We start from the raw sequence: 14,592 nt of genomic DNA on the forward strand, positions 1-14,592 counted from the left end.
CACCGGCCACCATATGGACTCCTCTGTACGTCTGTCCTATCTTTACGGAAACACCGGCTGGTCCCCGTCATTCTCATTCCTAAGCATACCCAGCCACGACGCAGCAGCTTGCGCAGCATGGAGCCACCGCCAAAGAAACGCGCTAGAGAACAACAAGGCCCCAAGCCGTCGTCAGGAAGACGCGCACTGAGCTGCACCGAATGCAAGCGGAGGAAGACAAAGGCATGTTCCCGTACCCTTTCATTCAAATGCAATGTGCTGACTCACAACAGTGCAGTGCACTCGGGCAGACGCCATGCGACGCATGTGTCAAGCGCGGCAAGCCCGAAGACTGCGTCTGGGAGGACGCACCACAGTGAGCACGTCACCTTTTGCGATGGTACTGACACCCGTTAGGCAACTGTTCGCCCTCGCTACCGACCTCGATGCTCTCCGCCAAGAGGTCGCCGATCTCCGCGGTCTGATCAACTCACGCTCTACGGTTTCAGCACAGCATGACACTGCACTCGTATCGCCAAGTCTACAGCATCCTCCTCGCCCAGCATCAGCGTCCAGTTTTGACCAACGTGCCCTGTCGACTGGAGCAGCGTCTTCGTCTGTGCCTCCTGTGACGGCATTTGCGTCTCCAGTGTCGTCCACTCACCATCCGTCTGTCGGTCGCGTCGAGTACACAGTGAGCGACCTGGAAGCTGCAGCAATAGGCCCTGCACCTGGTGCACGCAATGTTTTCGACAGCAGTCCGGCCAACGGGTATTGCACGACGGGCCTCGGCATGGGTCTGAAACCCAGCCCCAGCTTCGACAACGTCGCAGACCTGATGCCTCATACCGACGGTGGTACCATCTTGATCAATGAGTACTTTGGCGGCCCGTTGCACAAGGGGTGGTATGTGAGTGAAGGCATGTCCAGAGGAGAGTAGCTCACACCAGATCGTCGAAGAAGGAACGTTCAAGCAGCTGCACCAGCTGTACAAAGTCCATGGACTCCAGCCAGGCACCAACCACTGTTGGTTGGCACTTTACTTTATGGCAGGTCCGACGTTAGTGTTCGCTTCTCTGACTGTGCAGATTGCCGCTCTCACCACCAAGTTGACTGACAAGGCGGCGTACCTATTCCCCAATTACTCGGCTGAACAGTTGAGCCGCATCCCGAACGCGCTGTACCAGGCAAGCGTGGACGCTTTGGAGAGTGCCAACTACATGGCCGTTCCACAGATCAGACACATTCAGGTGAGTCATGTGGTGCACAGTCTCCCTAACTGTCAGGTCGCCCTTCTCTACGTTCTATTCCTTGTGGTGAGAGACTCTATCGCAATGCCCCAGCTCACTGTCAGCATTTCGGCGAGACTCCCGACCAATCGAACGTCGCTTTGCGCCACATCGACCTTGCAGTCAGCACTGCACTCTGGCTGGAGCTCGACTGTCTCGGTGACGACCCTTCAGTGTTGCCCACAGATGATCCCGCCCTCGCAGGCCTGAGTCCCAAGGCCCAACTGGAGCTCTGCAAGCGACTCATACACTTTCTCGCGTTCCTGGATACGACTATCCAGAAGCGTCCCGGTATTTGGCGGTTGGGTGGAGGTGAGTTGAGCTGAAGAGGCATATCTCTTACATCGCAGTCGTTACTCCGCTTCCTGGAAACTATGTCGACCTTACGAGGGTAGACGAGACTCCTCGGCCTTCATACGAGCTCACCACCGCCAGTTTGCCAAGGGTGTGTATGACGGTTGAGTCGTTGAACTTACCTTTACCAGGCTGTAAGCTCGTTCGCAAACGTCATCCGGCAGTACCACGCCGCTGGAGGTAGGCTGCTAGGCAGGATATCACTGACGTTGCAGAATTGCCGTACGAGATCTTGGTCCTGTACGACCAGGCTCTTCGTCAGGTGTTGGACGAAATGCCCCACGCGAACGCACCTTTGGAGTCGGCTTGTGAGCTGACATCCGTTTGTGACGCTGATTTCCAGGGATGATCCACATAATCCGTGCGAGCATCCATAACCGCCTTGTCCGTCTGCATCGCCCTCACCTGCTCAAGGGCTACGAGGAGCCGGACTCGGACCTCTCGCGCGTGGTTGCTGTCAACAGCGCGCGGAGCATCGTCAACGGTCTAATCCTGTTCAACACCAACACACGCATACGGCCAAAGTGGGTGCAAACCGCGATGCTCCAGCTGACTCGGCAGCTTTGTAAAACGCTGGATCCTCGGCGCATGTGTCGTCCTCGCAATTGACTACGTGTTCGGCAACCCCGACAGCCGTACCAGTCTTCTTCAGGCCCTGGACATCTTTGGCGCTGTCAACCCTTATGACCGCGCTCCAGCCACCACACTCAAGTGCAAGGAGACTGTGGAGGCGTTCCTCGCGGCCGGCGATGCCCGTGTGGGTCAAAGTGCTCCATCCGAGGACGCCATGGCCGCCTTCTTTGATGATGTCAAGCAGAGACTGGGTGAGTTATCCGTGGCCGATGACAAGACAAGCTAAACGATCAGAATACGCCCCACCTATTGTTGGACTCGTCGATTTTGGGTTCGCAGCTCCACTGCCATTCGACATTGATTCAATGCTCAACGGCTTATGGAGCTCGTAATGATGGGTGTATCCATGTTGTTGCCATGCATCCCGGCAACCCGGCTGAGTTACATCCACCACGAAGGAGGCACGTTCTGCATTTCCACGACACGCTTCACAAGCTTCTGACATTTGGACTGTACTAACATTACTATCACGTATCCCCCGTTCACGGGCGACGCCTGATGGAAACCATGAGGGAGTTGGGTTTGCGGAAGAAACCCTCGTGGCAAACGAGCTCCTCGCGCAGTGTCGTATCGTAGCGGTTGGCCCAGGTTGCGAGGATGAGTTTCATCTCCATCTCGGCCACATTACGCCCAATGCACGCGCGTGGGCCAACCGAAAATGGGATAAAGGCTTCCTTTTGGCGCTGAGTGAGACTGTCCCAGCGGTCTGGATTGAACTGCATGGCGTCTCGGCCCCAGATATCCTCGTCGTGGTGGATGGTGTACGACGGAACTGAGAGAGTGACACCTGGGGGGAAGTATCGGCCACAGACGGTGATACCGCTGGGACCGACTTCGCGGGGCAGACCTTGCCCGAGGGTCGAGTGGATGCGATGCGTCTCGTTGAGCACCTTTTCTAGGTATGGGAGGTTCTTGACCATCTCCCAGCTCGGTACCTCGGTCCCCTCTGGTATGGCTTCCGCCAGCTCTTCCCTGAGGCGCCGGAGAACATCAGGGTGTTTCGTGAGGTAGTACATGACGGCACACGACGAGTTGGAAGTCGTATCGGAACCGCCAACAATTAGGCCCAGAGCCTCTGCCGTAAGCTCGTCGGCACCGAGTGGGTTGCCCTTGTCATCCTTGGCCTGCTGCAGACGCGACAGGAGGTCCGCACGCGCGTCGGTAGGTGGGTGGGTGAGCCGCTCGCGAACACTGGCAATGCCAATCCTGGTAAGGTTCGCTCTGGCTTCGACACCCTTTGAAAAGAAAGGGTCTGGAATCCAGTGTGCCCAAGGCATCAACTCGGGAATGATGGCAAGAGTCGAGACGATTTCACCCCGGCGGTTGATAATCTGAACAGCCGGTGCGTACTCTGGCTTGGAGGTTGGGGTGTCTTGGAGTCTGGCAATGTCCGCACCTGCTTCAACCATGCCGAAAGGCTTGCCAAAAGCAAGGTCGCCGATCATGTCAAATGCCACATAGTTGAACCACTCGAGGGAGTCAAAGGACGGCTCTGACGTTTGACGTCAGCAGACTTCACAGCTGCGGCCGAGAATCACACTTACCCATGTTCCGGCTTGCAGCCTCGTCGACAAGCCTGTCCCATTGCTTGACAAACTGCTGGAGAATCTCGGCCATGTAAGGCTCAAACTCCTGAACCGTGCGAAGCGCAAAGCCATGCGCCATCATCTTGCGCTTCCGAGTGTGGTCGGCCTTGTTGCGCACATTGAATAGATTACGCGCCGCAGTTGCAAACGAGTCGTAAAACTTGGACTTTACGAGGCCCGCGGTGTGACCGTAAATCGGCTTAATGGCGGCATCGGCCGCGATTGAGATGTGGTCGGGCTGGAGCCGCACGAACGTGCCGTGTTTGCGGTGCAGCTCGTCCACAGTTAGGCTGCGATGGCCGCTCTTCTGCACCTTGAAGAGCCACACATGGGAAAACTTGGCCAAAGTGGGGCCAGGAATGTCGCGCAGAGACGAGTAGGTGACCAGGTATGGGAAGAGGTACATGCCAAACAGGATGGCGGTGGCACCGCCGGCAAGTATCGCCCATGTGGGGACGTCGTCAAGGCTCTCAAGGATGGAAGACGGCATGGTGGAGAAGGGCAGGGAGTGGGGGAGCAAGGCCGATCTCTGGCCTTGATATATATATGCACCTGCGCCGATGCTGACCATCGACACCTGACAACAAGGCCGGGGAAGTCACAGTGCTTGTCGGGGAAGTAGCAGCTACCAACAGCCATGTGACTGACTGACCATCTGATACGGCCGTCCTCGTCCGTTTGGTCTTCCGATACGGACTCATGTTGGAAGCTATATGCTATTGCAAGCACAGTGCTACGGGGCCCGGGTGGGCTCCACACGGCCTCCCCAGCGGGGAGGGCAGTAACCGGGCACACCTGGGAAGCTTGAGGGTTGGAAAAGGACATTATAAAAGGCGACCGGTCGTTCGGCGGATAGCATCCGGCCGTTCCCCGGCTCCGTTTCGGAGGGCAGCCCACGTTGAATAGTTGATAGCAGACGATCCGATGCAACCCCACGAACCCCACGCAATCGTCCTTCTAATGAAGTCCATCCTCCACATACAGATATGCAGCAGCCAGCGATGCACCTTGGCACAGCATGGCTGGCGAATGGCGTTCGCTGCCATAGATTACGTCTACCTTTTGAGTAGAGGGCCGACACTCAGATCTGGTCATGGCAGAGGGACAGAGCGGAAGCAAAAAAGCCCAAGATGACGCAACCCAGCGCGCCGCGGTCTGTTCACTTCTCACAACAACAACATTTTACTCTGCCATTCACCACCGTCCAGCTCCAAGCGATCCACGGCGTCATGCCGCCAAAGCGACAGGCCTCCATCAAGGGCTTCTTTACCTCCTCCGGCAACTCCGGACGTCAGGACGTATCCTCACCTGCTGCGTCGTCTGCCGGTCCAGCAACACCGCTGGCGAGCGACTCGGAGACCTCCACCCCGCGCTGTGGTCGAGCGACACAGGCAGCGTCCCAGGCGAGCTCTTCCAGAGTGAGGTATCAGCGACAGGCCCGTACTCCGTCGGTCGAGTCGGAAGGAGAAGAGGGACTCAACAACATTCGCTTCAGTCCCGAGAGAGCTCACCGGTGGCGACCAACCACCAAGCGGATCGTTGCCGACGACGAGGACCAGTCGGACCAGGTCGTCCGCGAAGTCGTCGATCTCGCGACCTCCAGCGAAGACGACGAACCAGCCCAAAATACCAGCCGCTTGAAGCGCAACGCTTCGTCAAGTTCGAGTGTCTCGGCCTCACCGTCGGCACCTCGCCGGAAGCGCAAAGAGCGCGCTCCTCCTCGACGTGCGTCTCGCAGCAGCGCCAGGGCGGCTTCGGCTTCTTCTGTCGTCGTTTTATGCGATAGTGATGATTCCAGTTCAGCTGCCCCTTCGCCCCCAGCCACGCGTCTCCGTCGGCGTTCAGAGACGCAGACCCAGCGGCGCATCCGACACATCCGTGGCAAACGTGCAGGTGCATCGCAATCTGAGACGGAAGAGGAACGTGGCGAACAGAGCGACTCCTTCATTGTGGATGACGACGAGGTACCACGCATCCGCCGTGAGATCCGTAACGCTCGCACAACCGAGGGGCTTTCGAAGAAGAAGCGTCGGCTGGATCCCGACGATGAAGACACAGCAGATGCGGATACCGCCGAGGAAGACGAGCACGACCTCGAGATGGACGAACCAGAACGCTTCAAAACATCCACTCGGCTGCGCCAACGTATCGAGACTCCTCACCAACGCCTGCTCCGCATGCTGCACAACAAGCGAAACAACATCGTCTCGTCCGGTTCCGAGGAAGAGGACGATGAGGAGGCCGACGTGACCGTCGACGACGGCCCGATCGTTATCGACGACAGCGAAGGCTTCATCACAGACGACGGTGGCGAGTTTGATGACAGTCTCATGCCGGCCGAGTTCTCCCGCGGTTACGCCCAGTCGATGGAGTACAAGTTTAAGGTGTTCTTCCAATACCTCATCCTCCTTACCATTCACGGCCCTGGCATTTTACCCCTCAAGGGCGAGCAGAAGGAATACATGAAGCCCGCCCAGGAGCTCCGTGCGTACTTCAAAGGTATCCGCAACGGTCGAGTGCGTGGACAAATCTGGAAGCCAGAGTTTGTGGCAGCCTTGGAAAAGTACCCGACGTTCCTGGTGAGTTTTGTGACATGGCTTCAGGAGGCTGACATCTTCAGGTGTATGATTTGGCAGAAAAGGAGCCATACTGCGACGCGTGCAATCGCAGGAACCAACACTGTTGGTGCGGCGTCGACCTCAAGGGTACTCCTTACGACCACGAGACGCACGGCGAGGTTACGTCCGCAGTGGGTTCGACCGACGGGAGTGACGAAGATGAGAAGGACGACGACGACGACGAGAGCGACAGCGGCGACGACAACGAGAAGGCAATTGAGCCAGGCCATGACGAAGAGGGACTGTTGATCCGCTTCAATATGGGTGAGTGTACTGTTACTGGTATCACGATGCTCACCCACAGGCCCGCACTGCCTCGTCTCGTCTCGCCTGTACCACAGCCTCTCGCACTGGGAACACGAGCTCTATCGACGCGTGAGACAGCACTACCACGACCTGTTGCGTGCCAAGGACGTGCCAGTCTCCGACTCGTCTGACGCAAGCTCCGGCAGCGAGCGCGACGATGATCTCGACAGTGATACTGCAGCGGAGCGTCAAGTAGACCGCCAGAACCGCTCAGAGTGGCGCAGGAGGAACATGCAGCGCCGAGCCGCGCGCGTCCAGAAGTTGAGGGGCAAACCGAACCTGCCACGCGAGGGCGATGTGAATGCGGTGACAGAGTGGATGGAGGAACAGGGATACCAGAACAAGGTGGGTTGAAGGTTTGTATCATCGTGCTGACCTATACAGGCATTTCAGACGTTTACAGACTTGGAGAACCGTGCCCGTGGCCTTGGTGGTGGTGGCCGCGGAGGCGATTCAGGGGGAGAGTGAGAAGATCGGCTTTAATGTTACCACTGTGACGTGCACGTAGTGTGTTCAGTGCCTGTGACGGGGTATCCCTCGCTGATGCGAGATTGGCATGCCAGCATGGTGATGGGGGGCGCTTACTGTGGGCTGATGGGAAGGAAGCCATCAGTGACCGCTCACCAGTTCTCACTGCAGACTATACCTGTCGCACTCTCGAACGCTCTCATTCCACCATCATATTGATACGCTCAGCCAACCTCATACCACTTCCCATCCTTCAAGTCACACACAGACGTCTCATCACCCATGGGCGATTCTGAAGAGTCCTCTGTTGAGGGGCTCAAAAGCTTTCGACTGACCGACGCCAAGCCCATCCGGTGGCCGACCCAGCGTCGGCATGTTGTGCCCGATGATTCCGTCAGCGACAGTGTGGTCGTCATGGTGGAGAGTTCTAGCGACACCGACACTATAGAGCTGTTTTCGCCGAGGACGAAGCGATACATACTGCCCACAGACTCTGAAGACTCGTCACCACCCCCCACCACGAGTACGCAACATTCTGCTCACCGATTGCGCTCCCTCAGGACCCGCAGGGATCGCAAGAGGCTCCGCCCCGACCCCGATGAAGACGACAACGATGGCGACGATGAGTGCACAGACAAGGATGAAGTGGACGACCTCCGCTTGGATGAACCAGAGCGATTCCAGCGCACGACGCGCCTCCGCCCACGCCTCACTGAAAGTCCTCACCGACGTCTTCTCCGTCAGCTGGAGGACAAAGTGCACCTGAACAGGACGTATTCAGGAAATGAAGACGAGCCAGACGATTCTCGCTCTCCACTGTGTGAACCCCACAGTTCCGATGAAGACTTCATCGTCGAGGACGACAACATCAACGACGACAGCTTCAACGGTCTGGAGGATATGCCCCGCGAGTTCACCCATGCAGCACGCCAGTCGCTCGAGTTCAAGTTTGAAGTCTTATTCCACTATCTCGTTATTCTGGAAGTGCTGGGTCCCAGTGGGCACGCCGTTGATCAAGACACCAGCGACTACCTGCAAGCAAGGCACGAGCTGGGTGAACACCTGCGAGCCATTAAGGAAAGCCGTATTTCTTCCTCACGCTGGTCACCAGAGTTTATGAAAGTGTTGGAGACGTATCCGTCTTTTGTCGTGAGTGATACTGAACTCTCCAGAACACTAATTCCCCCACAGACCCTCTCTTTCAATGGTGATGCGAGCGTCTGTGATTTGTGCCACCGCAAAAGGACGCAGTGTGCCAAGTTCTTCCTTAAGGGTATTCCATATGATCGGGAGACGCACCAGCGACGCCCACAACGATCGATGACCTCACAGCCTGGAAGCAAACTGAGCGATATTGTGAGGCAGTGCGGTGGAAAAGCCGAGTTCGTTGCGGGTAAGTCTGCGAGTAGCGTCCAAGCGCTGAGCAACTAGGAAACTACTGTCTCGACTTGGCATACCTGTACCACAAGGCGTCACACTGGGAGCATGAGGTCTTTCTCAAAATCAGACACCATTATCATGACCTCCTCCGAGCCACAGCTGCTCCCATTGCGGAAGACTCGGACGACAGTCCCAGCGAGTCTGGAGTGATCAATTTGCCTGCCGCCGCAGCTCGCACTCAGCTCTTAAAGCGTCGACAAGATACAGCCATTCGCGTTCAGAAGCTTCGTCAAGACAAGAACTTTCCCAACCGAGAAGACCCGAGTGCCGTTACCGACTGGATGGAACAGATGGGTTACATGGAGCAGGTGAGCTGTGCGCTCTGTAGACATTGATAACCGCAAACACCAACTAATCGACCACCAGGCCTTCCAAATGTTCAAGGGTATCCGACCCCTTGCCCATGCCCGCCGCTTCCCCCTGGATCCCGAGAAAGACGAGTAGATTCGTACTGTGCATGTGATAAATTTCTCCTGTGCAAGTGTGCAGCGTGTGCACAAGTGGGCTCGTACGGACAGGCTGATGGACGGCTGTCATGAATGCAGGTAGCCGATGCATGACACGGGCGCCCCGGAGCGGCAGCAATTGCTAATCACCGGATCAATGCCGACATTGGGCCGGTGGTGTGGGGGCTGTGGGGTAATGTCGCTCTCATCCCCATCCGTGGGCCGCGGCGCAAACAAGGATATCTCTGATCTCTTGGTGTTTTGACTAGTATCCTTGCTCGGACACAAACTATGAACAACGGCGTCGAACAGTCCGAAGAGGATCGTCTGTCAAATCGTGAGTAGCAACACACACACACCCTGCCTGGATCATGTCTGATGCTTGCAGGTGCCTGCGTGAGTCGAGTCGCAATAGAAACGAGCCACTCGTGCTCTTCACTCACCTTGTTGTCAGGACCCATGCCGTCGCATGAAGACGCGATGCATCGGTAAGGAGAATCCACCATGCAACCGCTGCCAGGCTCTTGGTCGAGAGTGCACGTTTGGGCTCAGCACCAAGCGAGCGAACGACTCGGGACCTGGAACGGAGTGAGTCTTGCTTGAGCGATCAGGTGATGCTTGTCCTGGGCTCACAGGACAGACGCATGCAGGCACTCGAAGCGCAGGTTCAAAGCTTGCAGGACAGTGTGGAAATGTTACTGCAACACCACCGTGAGACCCCTCCACCACCCGCAGCCAGCCCACTCGCCAGTTGGCCGCTTTCGCCCGCCCTGGGACCGCATCAGCCCAGCTCGCCGTCACCCGACGAGAACGACGATGATGAGGACCCTCTTGCAGCCGCCGCCATGATGGCCCCTCTACGGCACATGCTAACGGCCGTGGAGACGGCGCGCCTACAGGCCGATACGAATTGTTCACCTCAGAAACGTCATTCACATAAACGCGCCAGGCTGGATGACTCGGCGGGACATCACCAGGCGCCAAGCACTCCAAGTCCTCTTACCGAGGATCCTGTGGAACTGGGCCTGTTTTCAGAAGCAACTGGGCGGCGTTTGTTCGATTTGTGAGTTGACGCGTGCCAGAAATGTAAGCTGACGCTATGTAGGTTCATGGGCAACTCTCTGCAATACGTCCCATCATTTGACGCGACCTCGGATACATTTGACGAGTACGTGAAGCCTCCTCCGATAAGGTTTAACGCATCCAGTCTCCGCCGCCGCTCTCCGTTTGCTGTCAGCGTCATAGTGATGGTGGGCGCCAAGATTGAGAATGCCAGCCGCGAGCCCACTGCGGCCCTCAAGCGGCTGTGCGCTCATGCCGAAACGACAGCCAAGAGTACTCTGTTCACGCCGGTGTCTAAGATCGAGGTGGTCCAGTCTATGAGTGAGTTGCGTGTATTGAGCGGCTCTCTAACACTCAGTCGTCCTGGCGTGTTGGGGAGACACGGCATGGCGTCCAGGATGCCATGCATTGTCCTTGGCGTGAGTTACGCCAAATAGGTGCGAAGCTGATGTCAGAACCGAGATGGGTCTGCACCGCTGTATTGACTTTTTGGCCCAGCGCGGTATGGGACGTGGCAAGACCCCCGCCGAGGTGGAGGAGGAGCGATGCCTGGTGGTGGGAGCAAGAGTGTGGCTTTCGGTGAGTTCGCATATGCGTATGCATACGATGCTAATGAGATAGATTTGCAAGATCATTCTAGAGTATGTTGTGCTCCCTAACCTTATAGGACCTGACAATCCAGAATGTCATTCAACTTTGGCCGCAGCCTAATGTTCAGGGTCGAGGAAACCTTGGTACACGCTCGAGCTCTCCTCGAACACCCACTCACTATTCCGACCGATCGCCGGCTAGTGACCGCGTGCGAGTTTCTCCTGTGCCGGCGTAGGTCTTCAAAAATAATGAGCTCGCTGACATGATAACAGTACCGCTCCAAGGGCTTGGACGACCAGGAATCATCGACGCTCACGGGGTGGTCCAGAACATTACCTCGCAGGTCGATCACCTCGAGGCGTTCTGGCATGACGAGATGGGTGAGTCTAAGCCTCCTTCGACATTCATTGCCGATCTCACTTCAGGCAACCGTGGCTACAGCTTGACGCACCCGATGCGTGTGATGGGTAAGCTTGTTGTTAACCGGCGACTGCTGACAGAAGTGTCCATCCAAGCGGCATACGCAGTGTAGGTCTATTATACGTTACGGAACTAACCCGACCAGGCTATTCACGAACGCGTGCATGCTTCAAGGTGTTCGAGGACGCGAGGATGTGCTGCTCTTATCCCCGGACCGAAAAGAATGCTTGCACGTTGCGCTCCACGCCGCAGTCAAGGTGGTACATGCAGTTGTCCATGCCGACCGACAGGACTTGAAGTTTGGCAACACCGATGCTCGTACGTCATCTGCCGTCGGTAAGTGGATGCTAACGTTCCAGACATCGCCATTGCATTTGCTGCACGGTTCCTCATCCGCCTCGTCAGCCTTCTTCCCGAGGAGGTAGACCTGCGTCAAGCCGGCTCCGACGTTACACTTCTTTGCAACCTCCTCGCGTATTGTGAGTTCCGTCGTATTCTTTAGCTGACGCCATGCCAGGTCCCGGGTTCCAGTTCTCCCAACAGCTACGGTCCATCTTGCGCCGATCCCGCCGAAAGGGCTTTCTACCGGACAGTGCGGCGCCTTCACCACCTCGGATGGTAGACAACCTGCTCTCCACGACCAGCACGGGTACAGCCAATGAATCACCGACTGGATGGGACGGCGTATGTCTGACCCTCGCGCACACACTTGCTGACTGCAGATCCTCAACTTTGCCATGTTCGATCAGCTGGCGGCGCAGGACGCACCGCTCCTCCCGGCCGACGCGAGTGGTGGTGCCCCGCCGCTGTTTTCCGTAGAAGGCATGCCCCAGCAGTTTGAGGGTATGCTCTCTGAACTCTGGAACCAGCAGTTGGCGTCCTCGTTTGGCTTGTTTGGCTTGCTTGAGCCGCAGCCGTAGCAGAAGCGGTGTAGGAATAAGAGTATCTGTTGATCTCCATCCGCAAAGTGTTGCATTATACTTATGTTGTAACCCTCCCTTGTGAGCGGGCCTTGTTGAGGGTGATGACAGTGCGGGCAGGTTATAGCAGGTTCCTAAGGCGGCCGCTCTGTCTCTGCAACAGTTGAGGGTCTGCAACTCTTTGTTGCCTCCCACTTGACATACTGGCATTTCATGCACATGCACGGCTACTCAGCTGCATGTTCCAGCTACAGTGCCAGCCTGTGTGTGTGTTTTTGTTGGAGGGCTCTGCCCGCCGGTGGGCTGCGCTACTGGCTGCGCTACTGACGATTTATTCATCTATTTGTATGCGACAATCGTTTTTGACAATTTATGGCTCTGCTGGGAATCTACGGGTACATGGAGGTGGCAAGTGCGTAGGCGTCCTGAGAAAGTTTTTCCTTGAAGTACTTTTCGGGCCAGATGAAGACCCAGACGCTGATAGCCAGGATGAGCGGCAGTGAGTCAAACACGTAGAAGTACCATTCGGTGGTACGCAGCTGCCCATCATAGCCTTGAGAAAACTCGATGACGCGGAAAACGCAGCGGACCTGAGTTGGGCCGTCAGCGCAGTTCTGCGCGTAGTTGAGTCCAATCTTACCATGAGGCCCAGGCACGTCCACAGCGTTGCCCAGTACACGGCGCGCCAGTCTCTCTTCCACCCTTTGCCCACTTGAGCATTCCATTTGGTCAGGTAGTGTCGTTTGCTGCTGTCAGCTCTAGTCTGGGGGCCATGCACATACACCTGGAAACCGAACCACACGAGTAGGACAATGAAAACAGAGAATGAGACCAGTTGGGCGATAAGACCGATGAGGGCGATCTGAGGTCAGTTGATGCAGATTTGGGTCTTTGATCTACCTTGTCACCGATGGAAGCCATACTAGCCACTGCCCCCATTCCAGAGCCGGACATTTGCAGGAAAAAGGTAACGGCATCCGAGATGAGGAAGATACGGCCCACCAGGCGAGGTTGGAGGAACAAGCAGTCGTCGGCGTCCGCCCACTCTGCCAGTTTTGGTAAGACATAGTAATCTTGGGCGATGAATGCGCAGGGCGAGAGCAGAGTGAGGAGGGTGGACACAGAGTAGGTAGGGATGGACGTCGGATCGTTGTGGACCGGGATGCGAACAGCCATTCCAAGTGCCATCATTATTGCACCAACAGTGACCCACAGCAAATACCGCTGGCGACCGTACCGGAAGAAGTCTGCATCAGCAGGTTGATTGACCCGATGAACTCACTCCATAGAAAGGCAACTGCGACGGCTCCAAAGAGCGCCATTCCGGCGATGGCAGCTGGAATGCTCGGGTAATACCCGGGGCTTCGTATCAACTCTGCAAGCTGCGTGAAAACTTACATGATGACCTTGCCATCTGGTGTGGTGGGGAGGGTCATTGTGGGTGGTTGAGGGTCCTTGTCAATCACCAACGCTACGTACCGAAATATATATGTGCAGCTTTGTTGTAACGACGGTGTACAGCATGCCCAGGCAGCATGATACCGACGGAACGGAAACACCCTAATTCTTCGGCAACTCGGGGAATCCGGTAGGAAAACCCGTGATCGCGTCGCGTGTGGGGCAATGAGACTTCTAATCACGCTGTGGCTGTGCCTGCAGGAGGCTCACCCATCCTGGCAGCCGGCGGGAACCCTGCGGCGCAACACAGAAACGAGGAGACACCTTTTCACATGCCCTTCAGCATGCTTAGTAGTCGGGATGTTGAATCCCATGAAGGCGATGTCCCATGGAGGCGATGCACCATGGCCAAGTGAGACGATGATGGGCAGGAACTCGTGGGGCAAAGTCCATGCATGCCTCGACTCTACGTGCTCGCTGTCCTGCAACCCATCTCGCTATTTTGGGTCATACGCAGCGACTTCGATTTCAACATTCATCCCTGGGAAGGCAAGCTTTGCTACGCCAATGCAAGTCCATATCGGCTTGTGATCCGGTAGCCACTTGTCGATGTTCATCTTCATTCGGACGTATATCTCTTCGTTAAGAACAACGTGGTACGTGGTCATGCGGAAAACCTGGCCAAGGTTAGGTCTTTCATTTGGGTTGTAACGAGGGGTACAGTGGACATACCTGCGACCATCCTTTCCCGATCGCAGCTTTGACGGCAACATCGACATTCTCGAAAGCTTGATCGATTTCAGCGCCAAGATCTTCAGTGATTTTGGAAGTAGCGCGATCCCACCCGCCTGTCTCGTCAATCCGGCACAGCATAACGTGACGCCCAGCGCAACGGCCGCAACTAACCTTGGCCCGAGCATTCGATCCGATCACCAATGCGAACCGCCTGAGAGTACTTGTGCTTCTCCAAGGCCTCTTCTCCGTAGCCCGGGTAAGTGAAATATTGCAAGTTCGACATGGCTCGATATCGTTCACGTCAAAGTATCAGTGAGGACTTGGCGGTGTGTGGGTCCCGGCTAGGC

The 14,592-nt window shown here is 56.4% G+C and overlaps 6 protein-coding genes across 6 annotated transcripts; 3 read left to right on the forward strand and 3 right to left on the reverse strand.

The window, feature by feature from the left end:
* Window positions 1-224: 224 nt before the first annotated feature.
* Window positions 225-2,587, forward strand: EHS24_003951 (uncharacterized protein; the record flags this gene model as incomplete). The annotated part of the gene is made up of 13 exons (XM_028619584.1): window positions 225-232; window positions 278-355; window positions 397-889; window positions 930-974; window positions 1,068-1,229; window positions 1,266-1,295; window positions 1,334-1,580; window positions 1,619-1,713; window positions 1,754-1,802; window positions 1,838-1,930; window positions 1,966-2,146; window positions 2,184-2,446; window positions 2,490-2,587. 13 exons carry the CDS (start codon window positions 225-227, stop codon window positions 2,585-2,587), a joined length of 1,842 nt encoding a protein of 613 aa, XP_028472157.1.
* Window positions 2,588-2,737: 150 nt separating this feature from the next.
* EHS24_003952 (uncharacterized protein) lies at window positions 2,738-4,331 on the reverse strand (the record flags this gene model as incomplete). Its single annotated transcript, XM_028619585.1, has 2 exons — window positions 2,738-3,747; window positions 3,800-4,331. The coding sequence occupies 2 exons, from the start codon at window positions 4,329-4,331 to the stop codon at window positions 2,738-2,740; spliced, it is 1,542 nt and encodes a 513-aa protein (XP_028472158.1).
* Window positions 4,332-5,070: 739 nt separating this feature from the next.
* EHS24_003953 (uncharacterized protein) lies at window positions 5,071-9,117 on the forward strand (the record flags this gene model as incomplete). Its single annotated transcript, XM_028619586.1, has 9 exons — window positions 5,071-5,566; window positions 5,663-6,420; window positions 6,462-6,723; window positions 6,764-7,110; window positions 7,150-7,229; window positions 7,794-8,382; window positions 8,566-8,626; window positions 8,665-8,981; window positions 9,040-9,117. The coding sequence occupies 9 exons, from the start codon at window positions 5,071-5,073 to the stop codon at window positions 9,115-9,117; spliced, it is 2,988 nt and encodes a 995-aa protein (XP_028472159.1).
* A 293-nt stretch (window positions 9,118-9,410) lies between these two features.
* On the forward strand, window positions 9,411-12,112 carry EHS24_003954 (uncharacterized protein; the record flags this gene model as incomplete). Its single annotated transcript, XM_028619587.1, has 17 exons — window positions 9,411-9,456; window positions 9,508-9,515; window positions 9,574-9,707; window positions 9,760-10,182; window positions 10,225-10,287; window positions 10,327-10,502; window positions 10,540-10,600; window positions 10,637-10,760; window positions 10,803-10,822; window positions 10,864-11,003; window positions 11,045-11,152; window positions 11,198-11,239; window positions 11,276-11,300; window positions 11,338-11,510; window positions 11,552-11,671; window positions 11,710-11,876; window positions 11,915-12,112. 17 exons carry the CDS (start codon window positions 9,411-9,413, stop codon window positions 12,110-12,112), a joined length of 2,028 nt encoding a protein of 675 aa, XP_028472160.1.
* Window positions 12,113-12,501: 389 nt separating this feature from the next.
* EHS24_003955 (uncharacterized protein) lies at window positions 12,502-13,548 on the reverse strand (the record flags this gene model as incomplete). The annotated part of the gene is made up of 5 exons (XM_028619588.1): window positions 12,502-12,702; window positions 12,753-12,974; window positions 13,013-13,359; window positions 13,395-13,474; window positions 13,511-13,548. The coding sequence occupies 5 exons, from the start codon at window positions 13,546-13,548 to the stop codon at window positions 12,502-12,504; spliced, it is 888 nt and encodes a 295-aa protein (XP_028472161.1).
* Window positions 13,549-14,007: 459 nt separating this feature from the next.
* EHS24_003956 (uncharacterized protein) lies at window positions 14,008-14,528 on the reverse strand (the record flags this gene model as incomplete). The annotated part of the gene is made up of 3 exons (XM_028619589.1): window positions 14,008-14,187; window positions 14,243-14,358; window positions 14,417-14,528. 3 exons carry the CDS (start codon window positions 14,526-14,528, stop codon window positions 14,008-14,010), a joined length of 408 nt encoding a protein of 135 aa, XP_028472162.1.
* Window positions 14,529-14,592: the final 64 nt, after the last annotated feature.

This window comes from Apiotrichum porosum, assembly GCF_003942205.1.
Source record: "Apiotrichum porosum strain DSM 27194 chromosome Unknown scaffold_19, whole genome shotgun sequence".
Taxonomy (NCBI): domain Eukaryota; kingdom Fungi; phylum Basidiomycota; class Tremellomycetes; order Trichosporonales; family Trichosporonaceae; genus Apiotrichum; species Apiotrichum porosum.